Below are 26,861 nucleotides of genomic sequence, written 5' to 3'. Positions count from 1 at the left end.
TTAACAGTAGCATTTATTATCAAAGGTCAATTATTTGGCTCCGTGAAACATTCTTCGTCCTGTGAAACAGCAGAACCTGGCACTTCAGAATTATGACGGTCTCATGGGCAAGGAAGACAATTTCCCTTAACAAAATAGGGTAGACAGTGATGTAGCCGTTGGTGTTTGTTTGCCAGATTCCATATGTTGAGTATCTAATCTAAAGCCAGTGCCATTTTTCAGCAGAAATCTTCTGTATGATATATAGCCCCAGAAAGGGATGATTGAGTTGTATAATTTGTTTTTGATTTTGGATTATTGTAGTTAAATAATAGTACTGCTTCCCACCTTAAAGGCATAAGGAAAAGGAATATTTATCCAAGCTTATCAGCAAACATTCTTGCTTTGAGTAATAAGATCAACAGTACCAGACGATCTTTCAAACAAAGGATCATTTGCTATTGAATAGAAATGGAGACTGATACTACATTAGAAAAGAACAAGGAACAATTTTATATTCTAAAAAATTCCCTACTGCAGAAAAATTCACAATATAGCCCAAAGTCTGTGATGATTTCCTCACAGTTGGGGCCAAACTAAGTTCTGGTTAAGGTGACCAGAGACCAAGTATGAAAAATATGGACACTTTTATGGGTGTGTGTGTGCAGGGGAGGAGGGTGGCAGAGGGTAATGTTGTATATACAGGACAAAGCCTTTAATACGGGGAGGTCCCAATGTTATCAGGATGCCTGGTCACCTTATTTGTGGTTCTCACAGTTCTGAAATAACAGTAAATAGGAGAGGTACAGAAGGAATGACAATGGAGAAGGAGAAATGGCCATACAGTGATCATTTAATTTCTATAATCAATGGAGTTTAAAACTTCCCCCAGGCTATAGGCACCAGATAATGAAGTTATTACCAGGCACTTCTCCAGAAACATCAATAACAGTTTTGATGGAGAGAATTTTTTTGGTTTTGTTTTTATTCCTTTTGCTGAGAAAGGTCCTTATTTAAAAATGTATCTCCTCAGAATCTCTGTTGCATTCTTTAACCAATCAAGTCTCCCATTCATAGATCCATAGATTCTAAATCCCCAGGGAATCTATATAATCTGCTAGTCTGTCCTCCTGCATCGTAGAAGCCATAGAATTCCCCCAAAATTATTTGTTCAGCAGATCTTTTAAATACATTTAGTCTTGATCTTAAAAACTGTCAGTGATAAGGAGAATCCAACACCACCTTTGGTACATTGTTTCATAATTTAATTACTCTCAGAATTAATAACATATGCCTAATAGCCTGCCTATACTTGTCTAGCTTCAACCTCCAACCACTGGATCCCATTGTCTCTTTCTCTGCCAGATTACAGAGACTATTATTAAATATTTGTTACCTATGTAGGTATTTATAGATTAATCAAGTCACACGTTAATCTCTCTTTGTTAAACTAAATAGATTAAACTTCTTGACTCTGTGCCTACAAGGCATGTTTTCTAATCCTTTAAGCATCCTCAGTTTATCAACATCCTTGAACAGTAGACACCAGAACTGGACACAGTATTCCAGCAATGATTACACCAATGCCAAATACAGAGGTAAAATAACCTCTTTGTTCCTACCTGGGATTCCTTTATGGATCCAAAATTATATTAGCCCTTTTGGCTACAGTATTGTATTGGGAGCTCACACACTTTCTTGAGTCTCTGCTTCCCAGAATAGGGTCCCCTAACACACAACTGTGGCCTACATTCTTTGATCCTAGAGGCAGACTTGTACGTTTAGCCATATTGAAACATAGGCTGCGTCTACAGTATAGCCATCCTGCGAAAGATTCTTATGGAAGAGTCTTCTGAAAAAAATTCTTTTGAAAGAGTGCATCCACACCCTAAAAAGCAGATCTAAAGATTGATCTGCTCGTCTGATAGTGTGTCCACATGGCCCTTGCTCTTTGGAAAGAATGGGCCAGGGGAGAGAAATCTGGTGCCATGAGGACTGCTTTTTCGAAAAAAAGGGCCCCTGCGGTGTCTATGCGTGCTGTTTTTCCCCTGAAAGAATCTTCTGGAAAAAGCACTCTTCCTCTTCTGGGAGAGGAAGAGGGCCTCTGGCAAAAGGGCTGTGTTGTTTTGATTTCAGATTGAAAGAGCACATTTTGTGTGCAGATGCTCTTTGTTTTGTTTTGTTTTTTTGTTGTTGTTGTTGTTTGAAAAAGCCCTGGCTTTACAGGAAAAACTTGCTAGTGTAGATGCAGCCACATGGTTTACTTGGGGGCTAGTCTTATGAAGTGATCCTGATTGCTCTGTATGTTGACATAAACAAGAAGTCCTGTGGCGTGTTATAGACTAACATATTTTGGAGCATAAGCTTTCATTGGCAAAGTCTTGCTTCATGCATCTGAAGTGGGTCTTTGCCCACGAAAGCTTATGCTCCAAAATATCTGTTAGTCTATAAGGTGCGGCAGGACTTGTTGTTTTTAAAGATACAGACTAACACGGCTACCTCTCTGATATATGTTGACATAGTGTGTGGAACTGATCCATGCGCTCAGGCTTTATGGGGATCACACTACTGCCGTCAAAAGATCTCTGCAGGCCATACTTTGAAGTTGCACCTTGAGCTGGAGCTTGGGCTCTGAAGCCAGCCTCTCTCCCAGCACCCTATGGTTTACAGCCCAAGCTCTACCCCAAGCTGCAACATTTTGACAACTATTTTTAGTGTGGTAATACATGCATTACTCTGTCAGTCCAGAGTAGGAGGCTTGTCGCTCCATGCCATATAGATGTATTATCAGTGACCTATATGCGATGTTGTCAGAGGCTCTTTTACCACTAATGAGAGGGATGATTTATTGTTTAGTTATTTGCCAGTGCTCAACTAGCTAACACTTTTATTTAATTCTCCCACTCCTTGATAATTGTATTTAGGCTGTGTCTACTCTAGCCCCCAGCTTCGAAGGGGGCATGGTAATTAGGGTGTTGGGAGGTGACTAATTAAGTGCTGTGGTGCATATACAGCACTTCATTAGGCTAAATCTCCCTTGCAGCAACTTCGAAGAGTGAAACTTTTGAGTACTGGCTTGTGTGTAGCCACAGGTCACCCGTGGGTATTCCGAAGTGCCTGTGCTCCTTTGAAATCCCTTTACTCCTCAAAAGGGACTTTGAAGGAGCGCGGGCACTTCGAAGTACTCATGCCTGACGCGTAGCTACACACTTCAAAGTTGCTGCGGCAGAGATTTAGCCTAATAACCTGCTGCATGTGCACAGCAGCACTTTATTAGTAATCTCCCAATTCCCTAATTACCATGCCCGCTTGGAAGTTGGAGGCTCGTCTAGATACAGCCTTAGTTGGTTAAATCCTGAGGTTATGGGAGTAAGTGGAACAATTTTCTGAGAACGAATTGTGATTTACTGAGATGTTACACAATACAATTTTTTACATAGAATGCCTTTTTAGCAGGTGTTGTCAACTAAACAAGTCACTTAGTTAAAAAAAGATACTCTTATATTGCATCAGAAAAGTTATTCTGTTAATGTAGTTTTGTTTCCTATACCTCACAGAGCGGAAAAAGAATGGGGCGATGGAATCAGAGGGTTATCCTTGAACGCAGCTCGCTATGCTCTACTTCGGGTGGAACATGGTCCTCCTCACACAAAAAACTGGAGGTAGGCATCTGTGAAGCCCTTTACTTTAAATACAAATAGTTTCAGAAGTAGGAATTTTGCTGATAATGAAACACTGTGTAGATTTTAGTGATCTTAAAACTACAATAGGATTCATAGAGAGAGAATATTTACAAAGCAGCTAAACTAACAATCAAAGTTAACTGAAACGGGAATTGGAGTTTGCACAATACAGCATGTAATGATGCATGTTTGGTTATCATCCTCTCATGCCTTGAAATGTATGATTCTATTTATTTATTCTCCAGCCATCAACCCCAATACAGTCTTGTGCAGCTAAACTTTTTTTTATCTTTTCAAATAGTTGCTTGTCTTTCCCAGAGGGCCAGAGAGGTGCAGACTTCCCTCTTTCACTTAGGATCCTGGAGCACACTGTGATCAGCTAACCCAATTATTTCGCTGTTCCTTCCTTCCTGTGTCTTCTTTTATAGTTCTCATCTAATGACTAAGTGGCTTATTAGTCCCTCAGACTGGTCATCCAATTAGCTGCATGCGCTCTAATTATCCTTCTCCAGGGAAACTAAATGGGGTCAAAATGATCACAGGTCTGGGTACTTGTTAGATTCCTGTATTCGGTCACATGGTTCTTTATACTAATTTATTTTACTTAATAAAATTGCAACTATAACCATATTGATTATAGATGGATCCACTTTTTTAACATGAGGTTCTATTTTTTTCTTAATAGCTATTTCTAAATGTTATATTCTTTTTGTTATAATGGCACGTCTTGATTATTAATCTTTGGAAATGCAATTGGGATAAAAGCCCTGATTATCCTTTAGATACAATATTTCTGGGAACTTCCTGGGACTTGCCACCTGAGGAATTACTTAATTATAAAAATTTCTCATTTTTTATCTGAGGATTTTCTAAAACACACCTGGACCTAAAACCACTCTTTTATTGGCCTTGTTTTCCATGTCTTAGTGTTTCAGTGGCTTCATTCCTACTAAATAGATCCTTACACATACAGAGAGAGAGAGAGAGAGAGAGAGAGCATGATCCAGAGCTGGAAATTAGGTTTCATTTGTAGTCATACCATTAAACTTCCATGTAGCCTTGGACATCACAACTGTGACTCCATTTCCCCCATCTGTAAAAGGTGGATAACAGATTCCAATTGGAAATAAGATCCATGTTTATAACAGTGATACAATTTAACCTGTTGAAATAATTTACTGAGTAATATTGTAGATTTTATATCATGTGAACTCTTGAAAACAGCATTGAATGTCTCCCCAAGAGGTATGCTATAGCTCAGCCAGAAGTTGTATTTAAAGGAGGAATTATTGGGTGAAGTTCTACGTCCTGTAAAACAAATTATACAAGCATAATGGTCCCTGTTGACTTTAAAATCTATGAATAGCCAAAAATTACAAACATACCCATGATATAATTTTTTTAAAAATAGGACATAAGTTCCAATTTGTTTATGATGACTAAACCATAATTCTGCAGGCAGGATATTTGTCATGATGCTGTATTTCTTGGAAAGTATTGTCAAATTTATTCTTGTTCTGAGCGAGAGGAGGAGGTATGCATAAATATACACATCCATATAGGTGCTTTTTTGTCAGTGGGAAAAGTAATTTTATCTACTGTCCATATAGTTTTGTCCAGTTGTGATCATAAAATACATCAAGTAAAAATTTGGAGTCTGTTTCTTCAGACTTTCTTGGATTGGAGCTTTTCGAGATATTTATAGCTAATATATTACAACAGTTGGTGTCATTTTAGATTTAAAAATAATGCTTTGCTACATTGCTTTAGATTTAATGTTTTTTAAATGCAGTTTTACTGCGAAATATGCCTTAATGAAAATGACAATGTGTGATTCAATATTTATCTTCATTATTTCCACATAATTTTTTTTAAATTTACACAGTAAATTATTTTTTTTTCTAAAACCCAGCTCCAAAAGTTTGCATGGGCTCTAAAAGCCAAGCTGTGCTCTCTCTTGTTTATGCACTGTCACTTGCAATAAAGATTCTGATAGTGAAATTCAACTATCCTATTTATCTGTACAATCCCATTGAAGACAAGGGGATAGATTCTGATTTCAGTACCTCAAGAAAAATCAGGACTAATTGAAATCAGCAGACTTTCAGCAGAGTGTATTTAATCCTGATACATGGTTATACTTGCATAACTGAAGGTGGAATTTTATCTTGCCATTAGAATTTAATTAACAATTATGCTGTTATTGAAGAAAGAAGTACTGTGTAAGAGCTATTTTAGCTCTGTGGCACTGACATAAGTCAACAGTTGGAAAAAAAATAATTTTATTAGTGAAGTAAGCAGATTTGACTCTGAAACAAGAAGATTGCTGAATAACTATCTGCCATTTTCCAGAGTAAAGCCGCAACAGAAAGTTAGTAGAAGGTGCTATATATTTCTAAAGATACTCTACGCTATCAGTTCTTTGACAGAGTACAAAGACCTAAAATTTGTCTGAACTTTCTTGCTTGATAGTTTACTTGCAATTTAACTGCTAGATCATCTGGTTATTTAATGATTCTGTTATAATTTTAATTTTGACCTGTTTTTTTTCCTAACACTTTTATTTTAACTACTGCAGACCTCAAGTCTTGGTTTTGTTGAATTTGGACTCAGAACAGGTAGCTAAACACCCTCGATTGCTTTCTTTCACCTCTCAGTTGAAGGCTGGTAAAGGATTGACTATTGTGGGTGCAGTACTCCAGGGAATCTACTTGGATAAATTCACAGAAGCTCAGAAAGCTGAAGAGGTATGCAAAAGGCAATTTGCAAATACTGACAGCTTCTGTTTAGATACAAGTTTTATAGAAGTGGTTCCAGGATTTTCTGAAAAATATGAGTTGCTAATTGGAATCAAATTATGTAGACTTTTTATAAAGTTCAGAAAGATATTACTATACTTAGATATTATTTTGTTAGTTTTCTTAGGATAAATACAAAGTAGGACTGGGAAGACTGAGTGTCCTCCTGTATGGAGTAGTACATATTTAGCATTTGACTCTGTGTGTAATTTACAGTGGTCACCTCTGACAACCGGCTAATGTTACTGTAGTACTACCTCTGCTTTAGCATAGAGAATGGCTAGAGCAGGGGTCAGCAACCTTTCTGAGGCAGAGTGCCAATATTTGATCTTTTGACTTTTGTGCAGAGTCCCATTTGTAGACCCTTGTTAAGACACCGATAAACTAACTGAATAATGAAGGCATGAAAAATTGCTTTGGGACTGGCATATGAAAGAAAAGGTTGCAGCCTTCTTGTCAGGTACAACCGGAAAAAGCACTCCTGATATTGGATGCTCACTGGACTTCCATGAGCAACCAAGGATTTAACATGATCCCTTGGTTATAAACTTGAGTAAATAGCAGCCATTCTGTCTTTTTAACTGGCACAGCTGATATCTACTAGTTCTTCCAGCTGGCTTTACCAGCCTGTAGTAGAACTTGAGTTATGAACACCTTGGAAATGAGGTTGTTCATAATTCTGAAATGTTATTAAATCTGAACAAACATTATGGTGGTTCTTTCAGAAGTTTACAGGTGAACATTGACTCAATAATACTTTGAAACACAAGAAAAATGTTACTTTTAGTCATCTTAATTAGAATGAAACAAGCACAGAAAGTTTCTTTATTTTTACCTTGTCAACTCTTTTTTAAAAACTTTCTCTTTATTTTTAGTAGTTTGTTTAACATAGGATTGGACTGTACTTGTTTTTGTTTTTATTAATGGTCTCTGCTGTTGTCGGATTACACGCTTTTGGCTCTGAAAGAGGTGTGTGGTTGACCGGTCAGTTAGGAACTCTGGCGTTCATAACTCTGAGATTCTACTATATCTGTAGTTCTTTTGATATGATCCAGGTTGAGTTTGATAGCTAATTCTCATCCTGATGCCAGTTTTGTCTAGAATTATAAAATTATTCCAATTCACTGATCGGGTCTAATGAATTTGAGCTGTGGGTGTGCTTTACATCCTAGAAGCATCACAATTAACATAAACTGGCCTCATGTACATCCTGAAGAAGAGAGAATAAAAACATTGTGGAATTCTGCATGAGGGAGTTGTGGGAACAGATGAGCAATTGCTTAGTATGACTTCTGGAACCTATCAGAAACAAAGCAACTGGAGTAATTCTGTCTGCCTGTTCCATGGCAAGTCAGTAATAATTGGCCCCATAATTATACCTCTGGATATACAGCTTGAATACAGAGTAGTAGTATACAGGAGTGTTAAAGGGCCAGTGAAGTCAGAGGCAATATACTTTCAGTGTGAGCCCTCTTTCCATTTTTTTCCTTTTTTTTTTCTCCCCTCCCCCCCATCTGAATAAAGACCAAAGTAAAAGGTTAGAGAGCCCATCTGTCCGTTTTGGATGGACGGGGCTCAGAAGTATTCTGGCCATATTCCTTTTCATCCATACTGGGCCTGGTCTTCTAGAAACTGTTAATGTTTACTTGCCAGCTCAGATGTCCCCAAGACCAGATTTCAAAGTTGCAACCAATTATAAACTTAAATTTTGTCTACACTGGCACTTTTATTGGCAAAATTTTTGTTGGTCAGGGGTATGACCAACATAAGTTTAACTGACAAAGTGCTCCTGTGGATAACGCTATGTTGGCAGGAGCACATCTTCCATTGACATAGCTACCACCGCCAATTAGAGGTGATTTAATAATGCTGGTGAGAGAACACTTTCTCACCAGTATAGAATGGCTCCATGGGAGGCCTCACAGTTGTAGGGGTACAGCTCTGCTGCTGTAAGGTACATAGTGTAGGCATAGCCTTAGCAATTTATTCTTAATGTGCCTGACAGTCTGGATATTTATAAAAAAGTATCCTACTTATAGACTCAAATTGGACTTGGTAGTTCCTTCTGTTCTCCTTTAGATGAACCGACCCGATTAATTTGTACCTTGGTATTAGGAGTAAATCTAATTTTCAGGTCGGGAAGGTGATAATTATCTCAGTACTTGAATTGCTTTCCCTGTAGGATCACACTTTGCATTATTCTTTGTCCCCCTCTCATTTTTTCTTAATGTTTTATGATTTTTTTTTGTCTCCTTTGTTCTTAATCTTTTTGTTTTATGATTTGATAGCTGAAACTGAATTTTCTTGGAAGAATTTCAAAGATCTTATTTTCAAAATTAATTGTAACATGCTGCTGATTAAATTTGTTTGGCTTTTCATCTATCTGAGGTAACTTTAGGTGTCCATAATACGATGATACTGTCATTTAAAAGGACATTCAATTACTGAGCTCGCTGCTGTACTTCAGAGACTCTAGGGGCTTAAATCTTATTGTGAAGTTGTCCACCCAAAACAACAGAAGCATTTCTTGTAAAATACCTTAGTAAAAGCTACATTAAACTGAACTGATTTCTCAGTATGAGCATTGTGGTTTTAATTATTATTCAGATCAATGGATTTTTTTAATCTTTAAATGAAAATATGATCTGATACTATTAGCCTGTAACAGTGTTTCACCAACTGGTGGGTCAGCACCTCTGTAGAAGAGTGGAGGGTTTAGGAGAGGAACAGTGGGAACACGATCGTGGTTATTATCCATGATGTGATCATATTCTACTAACTTAATAGTATGAAAATTAAGTATGGATAGTGCTTACGATTTTTTATTTTAACAAATAAACACTGATAAAATACCCCAAAAAGAGAAAATATGTAATCTCTACTTGTCCGATAAACACTGCAAAAGGACCAGAAACGGTTAATTACATCTATGGATGTACAGCTTGTCCACAGAGCAATAGTATACAGATTTGTGATTATTAAAGTATATTAATTTATTGGCATTAATTGGTCTGCATAGACTGTACTGGAACGCACAAGGAAATATAACGAAGAGACTACACGTTACAGTAGTATATGCTGTTGTATTATATGATTGTATTATATAATCATATAAAAGGTTGTATGATAACGAGAGAACGCTGAGGCCCTGGTCTTTGACATCTCTATACAATTCAAACATTGCTAAAAGTTATCTTCCCCCAAACAGGATGAATAAATAGAGAAAAACAAAAGCATGAAGTATGGCATAGCTCATAGTATTGGTCTGATTATGTACTTACAATACATCAAATCAAAGTTTTCCCTTAAAAAGTCATTGCTTTATCATAACCTGGCAGAATTTCAAGTCATAAGTAAAAATATCAATTTCAGAGACTATTTGTTCAATTTGCAGTCCCTTAATAGTTATTTGTCAAACTTACAAAAATATTCTGTGTAGGCACCTGCCCTGTAAAGACGAAAAATCGTGTTCACACAGCCACAGCATTGCAAAACGGGGTGTTCTTGTTTACAGTCACAATTCACAGCCACAGTAAAAGGAGTCATTGCAAAAGGAGTCCGAATATAAGCCGATAATAGCTGTGCTTTGTTCACACGCATTCATTTTCTGTCTTAGAGTGCGGTCAACAAAAGTCATTTTCTGAGCTGAAGTTGTTATTTCAAGGGAGAAGGCCTCTTATCTCTACTGTCCATGCATGGCAGTGTGAACATTCTGCGTTTGGTTTGCTTTTTGTGGGGAAAAAAGAGGAATTTTTTTTCTGAACCCCTCCGCTACTGGCAAGTGTAGACAAGCCCTTAGTGACCTTCATCCTGAATCAGAGATTGGATACTGGTCAATAGATAACCAAACTGTCAATATTGAAAGTTGCTTTCTTGAGCATTGACCTCACAACATTTTCTTAAAGAACTACCTGCATCCTTCTCCACTATTTGGAAATACTGAGTCTCTCAACCAATAATGGACCCAGTACAGGCCTTCAATGCCCAATACGGTTTTTCAAACAGTGGCCAGGAATAGCCTACAGCAAGCTTTAATTATTATAATCAAATATTGGACAAAGCGACTAAAACACCTTGTTTTTCATAGTCCACTCCCCCTTAAGGAAGAAAGACTTATGGGTGCAGAGAGTGATGTAAAAACTTGGGTTGTATAGTTATCTTAGTACCTTGTTCATTCACTGTGTTGAGTAAAACACTGTTCTTTGATGTCATATTTCAGCCAGCGTACATCATCTTATTTGTACTTTAGTGCAGCAATCAACAATGGTATTTAAAATTATTTCCTTTAATATATTTCCATAGGTAATCTTCAACTTCTTATTTTTCCACAGAATATTAAATCCTTAATGGGGCTAGAAAAGACCAAAGGATTTTGTCAAATTGTGGTATCTCCCAGTTTTAGAGATGGAATGTCCCATTTGATTCAGTCTGCTGGTCTGGGAGGTATGACACACAATACAGTCCTGATGGGCTGGCCACAGTCATGGAAACAGACAGATAATCCTTTCTCATGGAAAAATTTTGTTGGTATGTATTTTCTTAGATTTAGTTATGCCATTTGAATGAAAATATATAATGAAGATGTGTTTAAAATGCTATTTTGTAAAAATGTAAGAGATTTATATGTATTTTTACTGTAACACCAAGGCTGTGTCTATACTGCACACTTACTTCGAAGTTAACTTTGAAGTAAGGGGCTACTTTGAAGTAGCCTGCAGAGCATCTACACGCACTTTTTCCTTACTTCGTAGTGCCTTACTTCAAAGTTTAACTTCATAGTAGGGGGTGTGTAGACATTCTGCACTCACTACTTTGAAGTAAGGGGTCTGCAAAAGAGGCCCCCCCCATGCCCCGGAGGACAGAGACGGTCTGGCCAGCCCAGGCAGGACTCCCTGGTCACTGCTGGCCACCTAAGAGGAAGCAGATCCCTGGCAACCCCGGGCAGGAAGCTGAGACTGTGCGACAAGCAGGGGCAGCACGAGCTCTCATTCAGACTGCCTCTGCTTGACACACCACCCAGCCTCCACACCCCCTGCTCACCATGGCAGCATGTCAGGCCTCCCGCCCCTCTTGGGGCCTTGGATGAAGAGCCCAAGGGCTCAGAGCACCTGGGCAACGGCATGCCAGGAAGGGACTCTCCTGGTCCAAGGCAGAGCTGAAGGACCTCTTCGCGCTGTGTGGAGAGGAGGAGGTCCTTCAGCAAACTGGTGCCTGCCAGAGAAATATGGAGGGCTTCAACCATCTGGCCAGCGTACTTGTCGCCCGAAGCCACCCTGACCACATTGGCAGCAGTGTCAGGATAAAGGTCAAGGAGCTGAGGAAGGAATACATCAAAGCCCGTGATGCTGCCAGCCGGTCGGGGGCATGGCTTGTGCACTGCCCCTACTATAGGGAGCTGCACAGGCTCCTGGGACCAAGGGAGGCTGCTGCCCCAAAGCACCTCATGGACACCACTGGTCCACCACTGAGACCAAGGGCGATGAGGAGGGCTCAAGCAATGGGACCTTCATCATCACCCTCTCCGCTGGGACACCCAGCTGAGCGTTGTCGAGCTGAGCCTCGTCCGAGCCCTGGGAGGTTACAGCTGGTATGTACAGGGCAAGTGGGATGTCACAAGGGTCTGAGCCCTCCCTCTAGAACACCTCCAAAGCCCACACACCTGGGGATGGGGAGGGAACACAGGCCAACCCTCGACAGGTGAAGTTTTGTCGACAGAGTGTGCGTCCAGACTGGAGATGTGTCATCAGAGATCTGCCAGTTGGGAGTGTTCTGTTGACATCCCTGTATACTTTCTTCCATGAGGAAGAAGGGATGTCTTGACAGAAGGGTTTTCTTTCAACATTTGTTCCCGTGTGGACTGGCCAAATGTAGAGAAAAGCCTCTCCCGGCAGAACTATTGGCAAAAGATGTGCAAAAGCATTGCACAATTTGCATATCTTTTGCTGACCGTTCTCAGCAATCTAGACATAGCCAAAGAGTAAAGCAATGGATGCTGGCTTTTTTTTTTTTTTTGTGAATTATCATGTGAACTGACTATTAAATTCTAGAGCTGAGGAAAAAACAGATTTTTTTTTCAGTAAATGAAATTTGTATTCTTTGTTTTGCATAGAAATGCTGCAGTAATAGTTGATTTAAAATAAAAAATGTAACTTTCATTCTGATTCCCTTTTATTACCACTAAATGAATGTTGCCTAGCATTTTTTGGTTTCCCTTTTTTCTCTTATTTTGCAGCTTGGTAAACTTTGGAAATTGGAGAAATTTTGAGAAGTTGAGGAGAAAAAGGGAAGGAAAAAGTGTCTTGGGGAAATCTGAATATGATTGATTTTATTGCACCAAAACTCAAAAGAAGAAATAATAAGGGAAAAATTAAAATATGACATTTCAAAAAAAAGTTATGAAAAATTTAAATGAAGCCAAATTTTCAGTTTGAAATCAAATAAAAAGTGTAGTTTAATTTTGTTCTGAAATTTCCACTTAAAAATTTTTGGCCCATTTTTACCAGTTCCACCACATGCCAATCTTTTACGTCAGTAACAATTTAAGGAGGTGGTATTGCTCATGTCCCCAAGTACACAAATTCAGCATAATAAGATTACATGTGGCTACTGAGGGTTGTGTTTGGCCCTTTTATTACTGTAATCTGTTTCCCCTTCTAATTTAACCTGAAAAGAATTAAATGATGTCACTACTCTAATTAGTGACCACACTGAGCTCATAGGAATAAGGGGATTTTGATGTTGGTGGGGTCCTTTGTGTAGACGAGGCATGGGGGAGCAAAACACAGCGATTTCGAAGTGCTGTGGGCAGCAGCATGTTAATGAGGTGCTGAATATACATTTCAGTGCCTCATTAGTATTCTTCGATTTGGCCATTAGTAGACACAGCCCAGGTGTTCAGCCCTGACTTATGCCAGTTTTGTGGTCTGACTTTATTTAAAACTTCAGCAGAACACATTGTACTGTTAAGTTGTTGTTTTTAAAAGTAATTTATTTTAATAGATTGCCATACTTTCAGATTTTAATAGAGAAAATGTATTGAAACTGAATGAAGAAATCTGATTTCAATTAAACAATTTTAAAAATATCATTAATTTTTATACACTTTGTGTACATGTGTGAAGTTGTTTCCATTGCTTCCTCTCCTAAGCAGGTTTGGATTGTAACCAAAGTTAGCCTCTTTCACAATTGTGACATTGCGGTTTTTTGTCCATCTCCTTTGGAAACTCTTAATTTTCATTCAGATTTTCTAATTTGGTTGCTGAATGTCCTTTCTTCCTGCAGATACAGTACGAGAAACAACAGCAGCACAACAAGCCCTGCTGGTTGCTAAAAACATTGATTCATTTCCAGCAAATCAAGAACGCTTTTCTGAAGGACACATAGATGTGTGGTGGATTGTTCATGATGGTGGCATGCTTATGTTGCTCCCTTTCCTGCTTCGACAGCACAAGGTACAGTATGGCTACGTCTACACGTGCACGCTACGTCGAAATAGCTCATTTCGATGAATAACGTCTACACGTCCTCCACGGCTGGCAATGTCGACGTTTGGTAGCACCACATTGAAATAGGCGCTGCGAGAGAACGTCTACACACCAAAGTAGCACACATCGAAATAAGGGTGCCAGGAACAGCTGCAGACAGGGTCACAGGGCGGATTAGCGCTTCCAGGGCAACAGCTAGCCGCTCCCTTAAAGGGCCCCTCCCAGACACACGCAGCCTGCACAGCACGCGGTCTGCAGAGCCATAGGCACGCACACCTCGAGCGACGCAGTCATGGACTCCCAGCAGCAGCAGCAGCAGCCAGAGGTCCACCCAGCCGCCCCTGTAGGAGCAGTGCTCGCCCTGCTCCATGCCATGCAGGAGGCAGCTGAGCACATCTTTGCCACAGAGGAGGAGCTGCCCACAGGGGAGGAGGATGCAACCCCCAACCCTGCAGCCCGCCCCCCCCCCCCCCCCCCCCCCGCCTCATACGCTGCCGGCTGTGGAGCTACCCCACCAGCACCAACTGGTGGGAGCGGCTGGTGCTCGGAGAGTGGGACAACGACCGCTGGATCCAGAACTTTCGCATGAGCCGGCAGATGTTTCTGGAGCTATGCCAGTGGCTCACCCCCGCACTGAGGCACCAGGACACCTTCATGTGGCGTGCCCTCACTGTGGAGAAACGGGTCGGCATCGCTGTCTGGAAGCTGGCCACTCCAGACAGCTACCAATCCGTGGGCCAGCAGTTTGGCATGGGCAAGGCCACCGTCGGGGCTGTCCTCATGGAGGTAAGAGGACCCACGGGGGGAGGGAGAGGCAGCCCTGGCTGGGGAGGGAGGCCCTGGCAGGGGAGAGGAGCGCAGGGGAAGGGAGGGGAGGGGGGCCCTGGCAGGGGAGGGCCACACACACCCTGCACACCCCTCATGGGTGCTCTCCCATGTGCTTCCCCTGCAGGTCGTCCGCACCATCAACGCCCTGCTCCTCCACAGGCTCGTGAGGCTTCGGGACCTGGATGCCGCCATCATGGGCTTCGCCACCCTGGGCTTCCCCAATTGCTTCGGGGCTCTGGATGGGACCCACATCCCCATCCATGCCCTGGAGCACAGTGGAGGATGCTACTTAAACAGGAAGGGCTACCACTCAGTGGTCCTCCAGGCCTTGGTGGACAGCCAGGGCCATTTCCTGGACATTTATGTGGGCTGGCCTGGCAGCACCCATGACACCCGGGTATTCCGGAACTCGGGCCTGTGCTGCCGGATGGAGGCGGGGACCTACATCCCCCAGCGGGAGATCCCTGTGGGGGACACCACTATGCCCCTCTGCGTCATTGCAGATGTGGCATACCCCCTCCGGCCCTGGCTCATGCACCCTTACATGGGCCATCTGTCAGCCAGCCAGGAGCGCTTCAACCTGCGCCTGAACCACGCGCGCCAGGTGGTAGAGTGCACATTTGGGTGCCTCAGAGGGCGCTGGAGGTGTCTCCTCACCCGCCTTGATGCGGGCCCCACCAGCATCCCCCAGATTGTGGGCATGTGCAGCGCCCTCCACAACCTCGTGGAGAGCAAGGGGGAGGCCTTCTTTCAGGGCTGGGCTGTGGAGGCCGGCAGGGCCGATGTGCAGCCACCCGCTGCCCCCAGTCGCCAGGTGAACCCCGAAGGAACCCGGGTCCGGGAGGCCCTGCAGGCCCAGTTCAATAAGGCCGCGGGTTGAACGCTGGCAGGCCCCCCACTGCACCCCCCCATCCTCCAGAACACTCCCTGCCCCTACGCCCACACCACAGAGCACACAAGAGCACACCCCCCCACTTTTCTTGTAAATAAAAGCAGACATTTGTTCGTCAAATCAAATATCTGTTGAACTCTTATTATTATTATTAAGACTAACTATTTACAGGCAAAATCAAACATATAAATAAAGATAAAATGAAAGGGGAAGACAAGGAAGGGGAGAACTATGTACATGGGGGGGCAAGGATCAGCATAACAACAGGGGTCTCATACAAAAACTATTTACAAAATTACATTAAACTGGGGGGAATATATACAAAGGCGGGGGGGGCACATCCTGGGCCCCACACCCCCTAATGTCCAGCGCTGGGGGTGGGCGGCCGCAATCCACGCCTCAGCCTCAGCCCTGGCTGGGGCTGGCTGGGGGCCAGGCGGACCGGTAGATACGGCCGACAGGTATCAGCTGGCCCCAGGTCCCCCTCGGCAGAAGGGCCCTCAGTGGTGGGTGGCGGTGCGATGGCAGACGGAGCAGGGGGTGGCGCAGCGGGTGGAGCAGGCAGGGCAGGCGCAGCGGCGGCCGGTGCGGCATGGGGGGCTAGGTAGTCGGCGATACGGTCGAAGGTCCGCATGAAGGGCTCCCATGCTTCCTGGCACCAGGCCAGCGCCCACTCCTGCAGCTGGAGGCGGCGCTCCTCCACCTGCAGCCGCTGCTCAGCGACCTCCAGCTGCCGACGATGGATGGCCAGCAGCTGGGGGTCCGTTGCCGTCGGGTGGTGGTGCTGGGTCCACTGTCTTCCCTGCCATGGGGCTGGTCAGCCCTCTGCCGAGGGGCTGGCCTGGAGTGATGGCCCCAGTGGGCTGTTTGGGACCACTGACACCTCGCCGGCGCTCTCCAGTCCTTCCGATTGGTGCAGCTGCGGAACACAGGAGGTGGGGGGAAGAAGAGTGGAGACAGCTGTTAGTGTGGGCCCCGAGCCGTGGCCCTTGTCCCCCCACCCCTCTGCTGCTGGTTCCCTATCCCCATCCCCGGGAGATGCCGCTGCTGCTGATGGGTGTCCCGCCCCCTCCCCCCGGGGGACCCTAGAGGTTCCGCTCCCCCCAGCCCCAGGGATGGGGCATGGCACTGTCGTGCTGGGGGACAGGGGCTGATGCACTTTTCTGAGGGACATGCCACTGCTGTCCTTGGGGCCATGGTCATATCTATTACCCCCTCCCCTCAACCCCGGGGATGTGCACCAGGGGGGTACATACTTGATGGTCCATTCCCATGGTCGGGGGACACCCGGTGGGCGGACGCCCGGCTGGAGCTCTGCGATGGGATGGCTATCCGCAGGCTGGCGTCGCTGGAGGAGGACTCCTGCTCCTCCTCCTCCAGTGCCCCGGGGGTGGGCTCCTGGGGGGCCCCCCGGGGCACGGGGCTTGCCTCCGGGGCGGACTCCGCATCCAGGGCCTGCTGGGTGTTGTCGGCCGAGGTATCAAGCGTGGCTGGAGGGGAGGTGTGCCGGGGGCCCAGGATGTCCCTGAGGTCCCTGTAAAACGGGCAAGTGACGGGGGCGGCCCCAGATCAGCCAGCCGCATCCCGGGCCCAGGCGTAACCCTTCTGCAGCTCCTTCACTTTACTCCGGACATGATCCGGAGTGCGGGCCCGGTGACCCCGGGCGGCCAGGCCCTCGGCCAGCTGAGCGAACGCATCCGCATTCCGCCTCTTGCTCCCCGTTACCTGGAGTACCTCCTCCTCGCTCCAGAGCCCCAGCAGGTCCCGAAGCTCGGCCTCCGTCCAGGAGGGGCCCCGCTGCCGCTTCCCAGCGTGGCTGCCAGCCTGCGAGCCCTGGCTCCCCTTGGGGGGGGTGCCCTGGGGGCGCTTAGGGGGCTGGGGGGCGGCCATCGCAGCTGTGGGGGGAGTGTCTGTGGCTGCGGAGGAGCGTGCAGGCTAGCTGCGTGGCAATGCTGCTGCCTGCACGCTCTCTCAGCTTCCTGCACAGGAAGGCAGGGGGTGGGGAGCTTTAAGGGGCCGCTGCACACGGCCACCATCGAGCTCAGGGGCTGGGCAGAGCATCTCTCAACCCCTCAGCTGATGGCTGCCATGGAGGAACCCGCTATTTCGATGTTGCGGGACGCGCAACGACTACACGTTCCCTACTTCGACGTTGAACGTCGAAGTAGGGTGCTATTCCCATCCCCTCATGGGGTTAGCGACTTCGACGTCTCGCCGCCTAATGTCGATGTTAACGTTGAAATAGCGCCCAATGCGTGTAGCCATGACGTGCACTATTTTGAAGTTGGCGCCGCTACTTCGAAGTAGGCAGCATGTGTAGACGTGGCCTATGTGACTCAAAAAGAGAAATTTTGTTTTAGAAAATTAGCTGCAGTGACTTTCCTTTAACTATGCACTACATAAAATTGCGAAGTAAATTCCTATGCACTTGTACATAACTGTTCAAAGGATTGAGAACAGGAAGGGGAAAATTGTAGATACATGTATCATATAAAATGCCTGTTCCCTCTAATAGGTGTGGAGAAAATGCAAAATGCGTATCTTCACTGTTGCCCAAATGGATGACAACAGCATTCAAATGAAAAAGGACCTTCAGATGTTTTTGTATCATCTTCGGCTTAATGCTGAGGTGGAAGTGGTTGAAATGGTAAGCTCCTGTTTATTTTACCTATTACCTAAAAACCTTGAATTCAAGTTGGAAGTTTTTTCCTCAGCCTCCTGAAATTTCTTTTGCCTAATGACATTTGAATCATCATAGAATCATAGGGCTGGAAGCGACCTCAGGAGGTCATCTAGTCCAGCCCCATGCTTAAAGCAGGATCAACCCCAACTAAATCATCCTAGCTATGACTTGATCAAGTTGGGACTTAAAACCTCTAGGAATGGAGCACAAAATGCCACCTTTCTTGGTAACACATTCCAAGAAAATATTCTGGTGAAATAGCTTTTCCTAATATCCAAACTATATACCTCTCCCTCTGTAACTTCAGAATCATTGCTCCTTGTTCTGCTATCCGTCACTACTGAGAACAGTCTCTTTCCATCCTCTTTAGAGCTCCCCTTTAAGGAAGTTGAAGGCTGCTATCAATCACCCCTCACTCTTCTCTCCTGCAAACTAAATAACCCCAAATCCAGCCCTCTAATCATTTTCTCTGCCCTCTGCTGAACCTGCTCCAATGCATCCACATGCTTTCTATACTGGGGGGCTCAGAGTTGGATGCAATATTCCAGATGTACCAGTACCAAATAGAGGGGAATTTGGAGTATAAGGAAGGAATCATGGTGTTTGGCCTAAAATCTCATCTGCGTTTAGCTTAGATTGGTACTTTTGACTGAGAGAAATACCAATTTTATATTTTGATGATATATGGATAAACACCTTTGGTCTGGCAGGCAGATCCTTTTTACCTGTTCTAAGGAATGACACCTTGATACAAACTATAAGCATATACTTCAAGCATGCAGACATAATTTTTTAAATATCATCAATACATACATTTCATAACAGTATTAATGAGCAGTATGACCTTGTCCTCCATTTAAGATCTTATATGACATTCTTTATAGATAAGTAGTATGCAACAAGGTGTTAAGTGCTATAAGACTGAGGCTGGATAGGAATTGCTGGTGCCAAAGGGTTACTATGTCACAACATTTTGGAGGCCATATAGGTAAGGTAGAACTAAGGTCTTTTTTTTATTAGTTTTAATCAGACAAGTGAAGGGGGGAACCTGAAAAAACTAAGCCAGTATTACCAGAAATTTCTGGGTGTCTGAGAGTTCATATGATGTCAGTATTTCTCAGCTTGTTTGATACTGATAAACTTCAGAAGTGTAGAGGAAAGGCTATTTTGAAGTAAACGCTAATGAGAATGTGGAGGACTCTGATATATCAATACAGCACAGAGCTTCCAAGAGCATCGATCTGGCTGAGAGAATGTGGCTAGGGTAACCTTTCTTGATAAATGCCTATGTTTTTAAATGTCCTTTTACTTCTGTCCTTTGAAAGGTTATTCATCTTGTTTTGTATTTTGGTAATCTTGTTTTCAGGTTTGGTAATGTATTCACGGTACAGTAAACCCTCGAAACACACAGCTTGAAGTTGCGCTTAACTCACTTTAACACGAGTTAAGCACAACTTTGAAGTTGTTCTGCAGCTGTCAGGAATGAGGAAAGTGACCAGCCAGGCTGGACGGTTTCCTGGGTCCTGCAGGCAGTGTGGAGCTGGGAAACAGGCTGCCTCTTGGTTCCCATCTTCCCGCTGCTTGTGGGACCTGGGAAACTGACCAGCACATGGCTGGTCAGTTTCCTGGGTACTGCAACTGGCAGGGAGACAGGAACCAGGCTGTCCCCGGTTCTCAGCTCTTGTCCACTCTGGGACCCAAGAAACCAACCAGCCCTGGTGGTTATACTATCTTGTTTTGTGTTTTTAGTGATTTTTTTCCAGGTTTGGTGATGTATTTACAGTACAGAAAACCCTTGAAATAAGCAGCTTCAAGTTGCACTTAACTCGCTTTAACATGAGTTAAGCACAACTTGAAGCTGCTCATGTGTCCTGTTTCCCTACGTCCCCCCAACTTGTACAAAAATTTGAGTTATACAGAGGTTGCATTCCTTCAACCCCCACGTAACTTGAGGGTTTACTGTAATGAAAAATTGTTGTCTTCTGGCATTTTGTTAATTTCAATCTAAATTCTTTGTGGGGTGCTTTCAAAATCAGGTTAGAGCCACTTTTTTCGGAGATTCATTGTAAGTAGTGATTTACTTCATGAGGTCTTTAGAATTGCCACACAACCATGTATTTGCAAACTATTACCTTTTTAGAACTTCTTTGCGCTCAATATTGGAGAAAATACCTGTTGTCAGCTTTGTATTTTGTTGTTCATGAAATCGCTATTTCTGGTATTCTGTGGTGTTACTGTACTTCCAGTTTGATTAATGTTGCTACGTCTTCCAGCCATGACAACCTCAGAATGTTTTACTGATTTGTAAGAGCATATTTTAAATTGTTCTCATTAAGAATGTTCTCTTTATTTTGTTATATAGCTACACTCATTTTAGTTCAACATCTCAAGGCACAAAAGACCTTCTTTGTTAAATTGTCGTCTGTTCTGGTGGTGCAGAGGGGCTGTGAATCAGCCCTCTCAAGAAATACACTTGGAATTAAGTTATTCCCAGGACAGTGCAGAGCATGTGTGTCAGTTCTGCACTCTCACCATGTCCTTACAACCACAGTGCTCCCACCTTTTGGAGACATGCTAGAGGTGCAGTTATCAGTTGGTGCACTAGAGAGTTGGAGCCAGAATACAGGAGGTGCAAAGAGGATTTAAAAGGTGGCCTCTGGCACAGCCTTGTTCCTGAGGTCAGCATAAGAACAGAGCAGTGGAAGGTCTTGTACAGTAAACCCCAGGAACGCAACCACCATGTAACTCAAATTTTCATGCAGGTTGTGGTGGACAGTTAGGCAGGCTAACAGCCACAGAGCAGCTTCAAGTTGTACTTACCTCTCATTAAAGCAAGTTACATTCAACTTGAAGGCATGTATTTGGAGGATTTACTGTATCTTAAATTTGTCTAGTGGGCATATTTTTGAAGGAGTACTTTACTGCTTTATCAGCTTGAAAATTAGACATACAAAGCACTGAAAACAGAAGATATTTAGACTTGGACATACTGTTAGAATAGACATTGCAAGAAATTAAAGCATACCCCATGTGACCAAAATGACAAGGCGGTTTGTTTTGTTTTGTAAATGAGGTTTTTCTACTTTTAATGATAACATACTTCTTTTTGCAGTTTGAAAACGATATTTCAGCATTCACATACGAGAAGACTCTTATGATGGAGCAGAGATCTCAAATGTTAAAACAGATGCAGCTATCTAAGAATGAAAGGGAAAGAGAGGTAAACAATTTAACTTGACTAAGAATTTTATGAAAACCAAGTATAAGTGAATGGAAGTTGTAATGCTCGGCCACAATCTGCAACAATTTCATAACTTCATGCCTTCATGGTGGTATTCCTTCTCAACCATGGAGAACTGCCATGCACAGCTGAGATGAATGACAACTGTCGTGCTCATCATCAGTCAGTGGCAGAGATGCCAGTCTTGTATGAGAAAAGACTGCCTCTCTGACAGATAAGCCTGCTTATATGTTTCGTTTGAGTATAAATTCTGGAATTACTTAGTCATTTCATTAAGAAATGTCATATTCATGTTAGTGTATTCTAAGTAGTAATACATCCATAAATATTTATAATGTTGCATAGAAATACTTTCAAATGAAAGCTCTAACATATATAACCCTAATTTAGAAGAGGGCTTTGTATAGTAGTTGCCACATGGGAGTCATTCAGTGGATTGTTTCAAGTGGAGCTCTGGAGGTATCTGTTCTGGACATAACATGGCTGAGTATATTTTTATCAGTCATCTTGAAGTAAATTTTGGAGAGAACACACAAGTTGGTGAGAATGGCAAATACACAGGATTAACTGACTCTTTTGATCATGTTGCCACATTCAAACAAAATGTATTTTCTAATACAGTAAATGTAGTTCTACATACAGGACCAAAGAACGTAGAACATAGCTACAGAATGGGTGACTGTCTGCTGGAAAGCACTGACTCTAGAAATGAATTGCGAATTAACAGTAATAAATTTAAAAAGAGCTCTCAGCATAATGCTGTGGCAAAAAGTGCTCACATGATTCTTCAGTGAATAAACTTGGGGGAGCCAGAGGCGATTTGCTTCTAATGCAGCATTGGTAATATTGATGCTGGAGTACTGTGTTAGTTCTATTGTCCTCAGTTTAAATGGGATATTGAAAAATGAAGATGATCCAGAGAATAACCAGAAAAGTGACATTAGTGGAAGAAAAAAAATGCTTTACGCAGAAATGTAAGAAGCTCAGTCTTTTTCATTTCTTCAAGACTTGAATACACTGTATAAGTATATTCACAGGAAAAAATACCAAATAATAAAGGGCATCTGGTAAGAAAAGGCATCCAGTGAGAAAGGTAGTTGCTTTGAATCCATTTTATTTTGTTAGATTAGACATTTACTTTTGTATTTTATCTCTTCATATTTTCACTATCCAGTTCTGACTTTTTTGCATGATTACTTGTCATAACTTAAAAACTTTTTTTCTTTCTTTAGTTAAACTTATTTCACTCTTTTATCTAACCTGTGTGTTTGGATTAAAAAGTGTGGGAAACTCCATTTGGGATAACAATGCTAATGCATATAATTTTCCATTGATGAAATGGTTACCTTTTTATGCTTGCATTGTTCAGTAGTATGGTTGGCAATACAAGATGCACATTTCTGGGGAAAGTCTTGCTCTAGAGAATGTGGTGGTGTTCTGCAGTATAATTAATGAGTGGCCAGCTAGCCAGTGGCACTCAGTGCTGGGAGCAAATTACTTGCTGGAGGTTATGTGTTAATGGGCCAGGAGTGGCTGTTGACCAGTAAAGTAGTGTAAAAGGCATCTGAGGTTGGAAAACCGAGGGAATACAGCTACTTGGTTGTCTGGATAGTACCCTGAGTAATGTCACAGCCATACATTATGTAATTTCCATTTTCTGTTGCACAAGCTAGCTTGCACATGGAAATATCATTGGCAGAGTTTTAAGTACCCTGGCTAGAACTGCATACGAACTGACCGAAGGCATTGTTCTCACTGGTTGACTGGTGCTTTGCATGTCAAGGCCTAAGCTCATAGGATTTATGGCCAGAAAAGTCATTTCAGGTCATCCTGTCTACTTTTAACCAATCAGCAGTTTTTCCTTTTTCTCTACAGTGCGTTTTCCAGTGTTTTTTGTTTTGCCAAGATTAAAACTCCCATATACTTGGGCTTCTGAAACTTCCTTTGGGGGAAGAGGCCTAAACTAGGATGTTTTAATTTTTATTTAGCCTAATTTTCTCTCCATTTTAAATTTAATTCCACTATTTGTATTGATAACCTATGTTCTGAATCAAATGATCATCCACTGTGTTTAAATACATTTTACTTATATCTAAACTGTTATCGCCAATTAATCATTGCATAAGCTAGCTGATATCTCTTTTATTCTTTCCACATAAATCCAACACAATGAGTATTTTCTCCTGTTTGAATTTCCTTCACATACCAGTATAATTTGTATTGGTGTGCGTACAACTGAACACACTGTTCCAGGTATGGGTGCACCAGAATTATATCATGTGGGATTATTGACTCTTTGATTTCATGTTTTTGTGTATATTGCCTGACAGGCATTGACTTTTTTGCAAACATAGTGATGTTTTAATAACTTCATCTTCTTGTTTTATCATGTGACTCAACTGGTGGAATGTCTTCTCTGCCCACAACCACTGTGGTGAATACAAGACTGTTGCTGGGCCTCCTGTAAATCTCTGTGTCCCTAAGATCAGATCAGATCAGATCCACCCCTGCCTTTTTTTTTCCTGCTGCTAGCAATAGTGCTGTCCAATCTGTCTGTACTTCCCTCTTGAGCTCAGACAAGTCTGTGAGCTGTTTTCTGAGCCAAACAGTTGGACAACGCCTGCAACACCCTTACTGCTAGGCTTTCCCCATCCACCTCAAGATGGCAAAACAGCTGAGAAGGCACCAGGTTGCATTTGAAAGTGCTTGAACGGTTAGACAGAATTGTCAGTCTCCCCAAAGGGGGCTGTGAGGCCTCATTTCCCACCCTGTGGGTGTGCCTGACCACCAGACATTTTACGTGGGCCACTTGGTGAACAGCACTTTGAAGTGGTAAGGAAATTCCTTTGGCATGGTTTTCAAAAAAAACATCTGTTTTGGAAGATTTTTTTCTTTCTCTACCTTCCTGACTTTGGAAGATCCCTCCTCATCTCTCTTCTCCCTTTAGTTCCTGTTCACTGGAGTGGCAGCATTCAGGCTCAATATGGCAGCAGCTGGAACTGGGAAGGGGAGGAAGAGAGATGAACTTTGTTGCCTTGGGCTCAGCAGCGATGGCAGGGTCTAGAATGGGCTGGATAGGAGGCTTCTCTGAGCCCCGAGCCATGAAACATGGTGGTGCTGCTGGCCAGTTCTCTTTCCATAAGCATTTCAGAGATAGCAGGGACGTTATGCAAACCTCAAGTTATTTCTTGAAATTGCAACATCCCTTTCATTGCAGTCTTCCCCCTGTCGTTTGGAGCCATTTTTACCTGACAATGCCCACTTATAGGGTTCCATGTGGTACAACAAATTGGTGTGCTACCTCATCCAGCGCATCACTTTTGGTGATGATAGATAATGAAAGAGGCACTTTACAGTCACTCATTTTGAAAGGGTAAGAGGCTTTATAAGCTCATGAGGGAACTCTATCAAGCAGGCAGAATGGTGCTGACTGGACTTCATACATATAGTTATGATTAAGAATAAAGATGGTTGCACTATCCTCTGGCTGCTACCACTTAAATGAGTGCTGCCAATGATGGATGGGCTACTTTGCAAATTTCAAAGGTCAGTGAAAACCAAGACAAGCATTAGAATATTTTGATTGGGTCCCTGCAACTTCCTCAAACCTGCAACTGTAAGTGGGATAACTTTTACAAGCTCTGGAAAGGAAAGAAGTAACAAGCATTCTTTAAGTGTCATCGGCCTTCCCTACATTCAGTGCTCAACTCCAGAGCATCCTATCTAGCCCAGCATTATTATTTCAAAGCCTAACCAAGATACAGACCTGAGCCAAGACCCATAGTCACTTCCAGGCAACTATCAAGCCTTGAATTCATGTTTGGCTTTTTTAGGAATCCAACCCCCTTCTGTTGTATGAAGGAGCCCATTGTACATGAATAATCACTTTCATGTGAAAAGTTATAGAACAAATAAAAGTTTGTGGTTGGGAGTAGTATAATAAATGTAATAAGAATTAGGAAGGGAGGGTTGGGAGATAAAATAGGTAGGTCATTTGGATCGAGAGGTGAGGTCAGGATTGTCTACTGATTCCCAACTCCATTAGCTCCTTATGCTTTAAGCTGATACCATAAAGTCAGGTGTTCATGTACTTAATATGCCTCACAAAACCCAAATTAGTCCTAACTGAAAGTCTATCACGAATTGTTTAGAAATCTTATAAAGACTGTTCGTGTTTGGCTGTTTCATACATGTTGTGTGCGTGCTTTCTAAAATTATATTTGGGGTTGTGTAAAATTTTTGTAAATTACCAAGAAAAGAAAATCATTAACTTACTATGGCACTAGGTTTTTACATGTGTAATCTTCTGTTGAATTAAATAGCTTTTTCCTTTGGTATATAGTCTGCATGTTTGAGTACATAATAGCTCTTGGATTTCTGTTTCTTTTAAATTAAAAGCAGTGTTTCAAAGGAGTTTTAGAAATACACCCCTATTTTAATTTGTGCAAATGAACACCGTGTGAAAGCAAACACAATTATAATGTCATCTGCATCTGTTTTCAGAATACTCCAACATTCAACTATTTAAATAAGAGAAATTGTCTTTTGAGTAGCAAAATTAACTATATCCTTCTTTTATATACTGGCTTTACTTGGTGACCTGCATATCCCAGATTCAGAGCATCACTGATGAGTCTCGAGGCTCAATCAGAAGAAAAAGCTACTCTAGTCCACAGTCCATTGGTCAAGATGTACAGGCTGTGCTGCCTGATGACAATCCAGAGAAAGAGGTAGTCTGAAGTAGTGCAGACTGGATATTCCATTCTCATTACAACACTTACAGTGCCACTGTACTGCTAAAGATTGGAAATAAAATTGAAAAGGTTTTTTTTCCCCCCTCCAAACCTGCACTTGTCAAACTTCACTGTACCATATCCCCTTCTGACGACAAAAAATTATTACACTACCCCAGTAAGGGGAGGGGCAAAGCCTGAGCCCCACCACCCCAAATTGGGCTCTGGCATGGCTTTCCCAAGGGCTAAGTCCCTGTTCAGGGGGCCTGTAACCTGAGCAGGCCACCAAGGGTTGAAACCCAAGCCCTGTCACCAAGACTAAAACCTTCTTTGGCTTCAGTCCTGGGCCCCAGGAAGTCAAACACCAGCCCCAGCAAACCCATTAATATAGGGTCACCATCCACTTTGGGATCATGACTTACTGCTTGGAAACCGTTGCTCTAAAGCTGTCAAATTTTTTACAAGTATTTGCCTATTTCACTCCTACAAATATATAATCTTGCTTACACAAATTGATGCTGATAGCAAGCAGTCTTATTC

At 42.8% G+C, this 26,861-nt stretch overlaps 1 protein-coding gene across 7 annotated transcripts in view; it reads left to right on the top strand.

The window, feature by feature from the left end:
• The window catches only part of SLC12A7 (solute carrier family 12 member 7), a 170,229-nt gene that overhangs the window by 130,082 nt on the left and 13,286 nt on the right, over positions 1-26,861 (top strand). For 6 of the 7 annotated variants that reach the window (XR_012644527.1, XR_012644526.1, XM_074987885.1 and 3 more), the window contains 6 exons: positions 3,537-3,641; positions 6,241-6,409; positions 10,792-10,987; positions 13,742-13,911; positions 18,180-18,311; positions 21,460-21,567. Coding sequence is in view for 5 of the 7 variants with exons in the window: in XM_074987885.1 (XP_074843986.1) it covers positions 3,537-3,641; positions 6,241-6,409; positions 10,792-10,987; positions 13,742-13,911; positions 18,180-18,311; positions 21,460-21,567 (880 nt within the window). In the remaining 2 variants the exon portion in view is untranslated. Of the gene's footprint in view, positions 1-3,536; positions 3,642-6,240; positions 6,410-10,791; positions 10,988-13,741; positions 13,912-18,179; positions 18,312-21,459; positions 21,568-26,201; positions 26,319-26,861 lie in introns of all 7 variants that reach the window. The other variant, XM_074987890.1, reaches the window with a different exon arrangement.

This window comes from Carettochelys insculpta, chromosome 2 (genome assembly GCF_033958435.1).
Source record: "Carettochelys insculpta isolate YL-2023 chromosome 2, ASM3395843v1, whole genome shotgun sequence".
NCBI classification, from domain to species: Eukaryota; Metazoa; Chordata; order Testudines; family Carettochelyidae; genus Carettochelys; species Carettochelys insculpta.
Note: the sequence above shows the minus strand (reverse complement) of the source record. Positions and strands in the feature narration are given on the sequence as shown.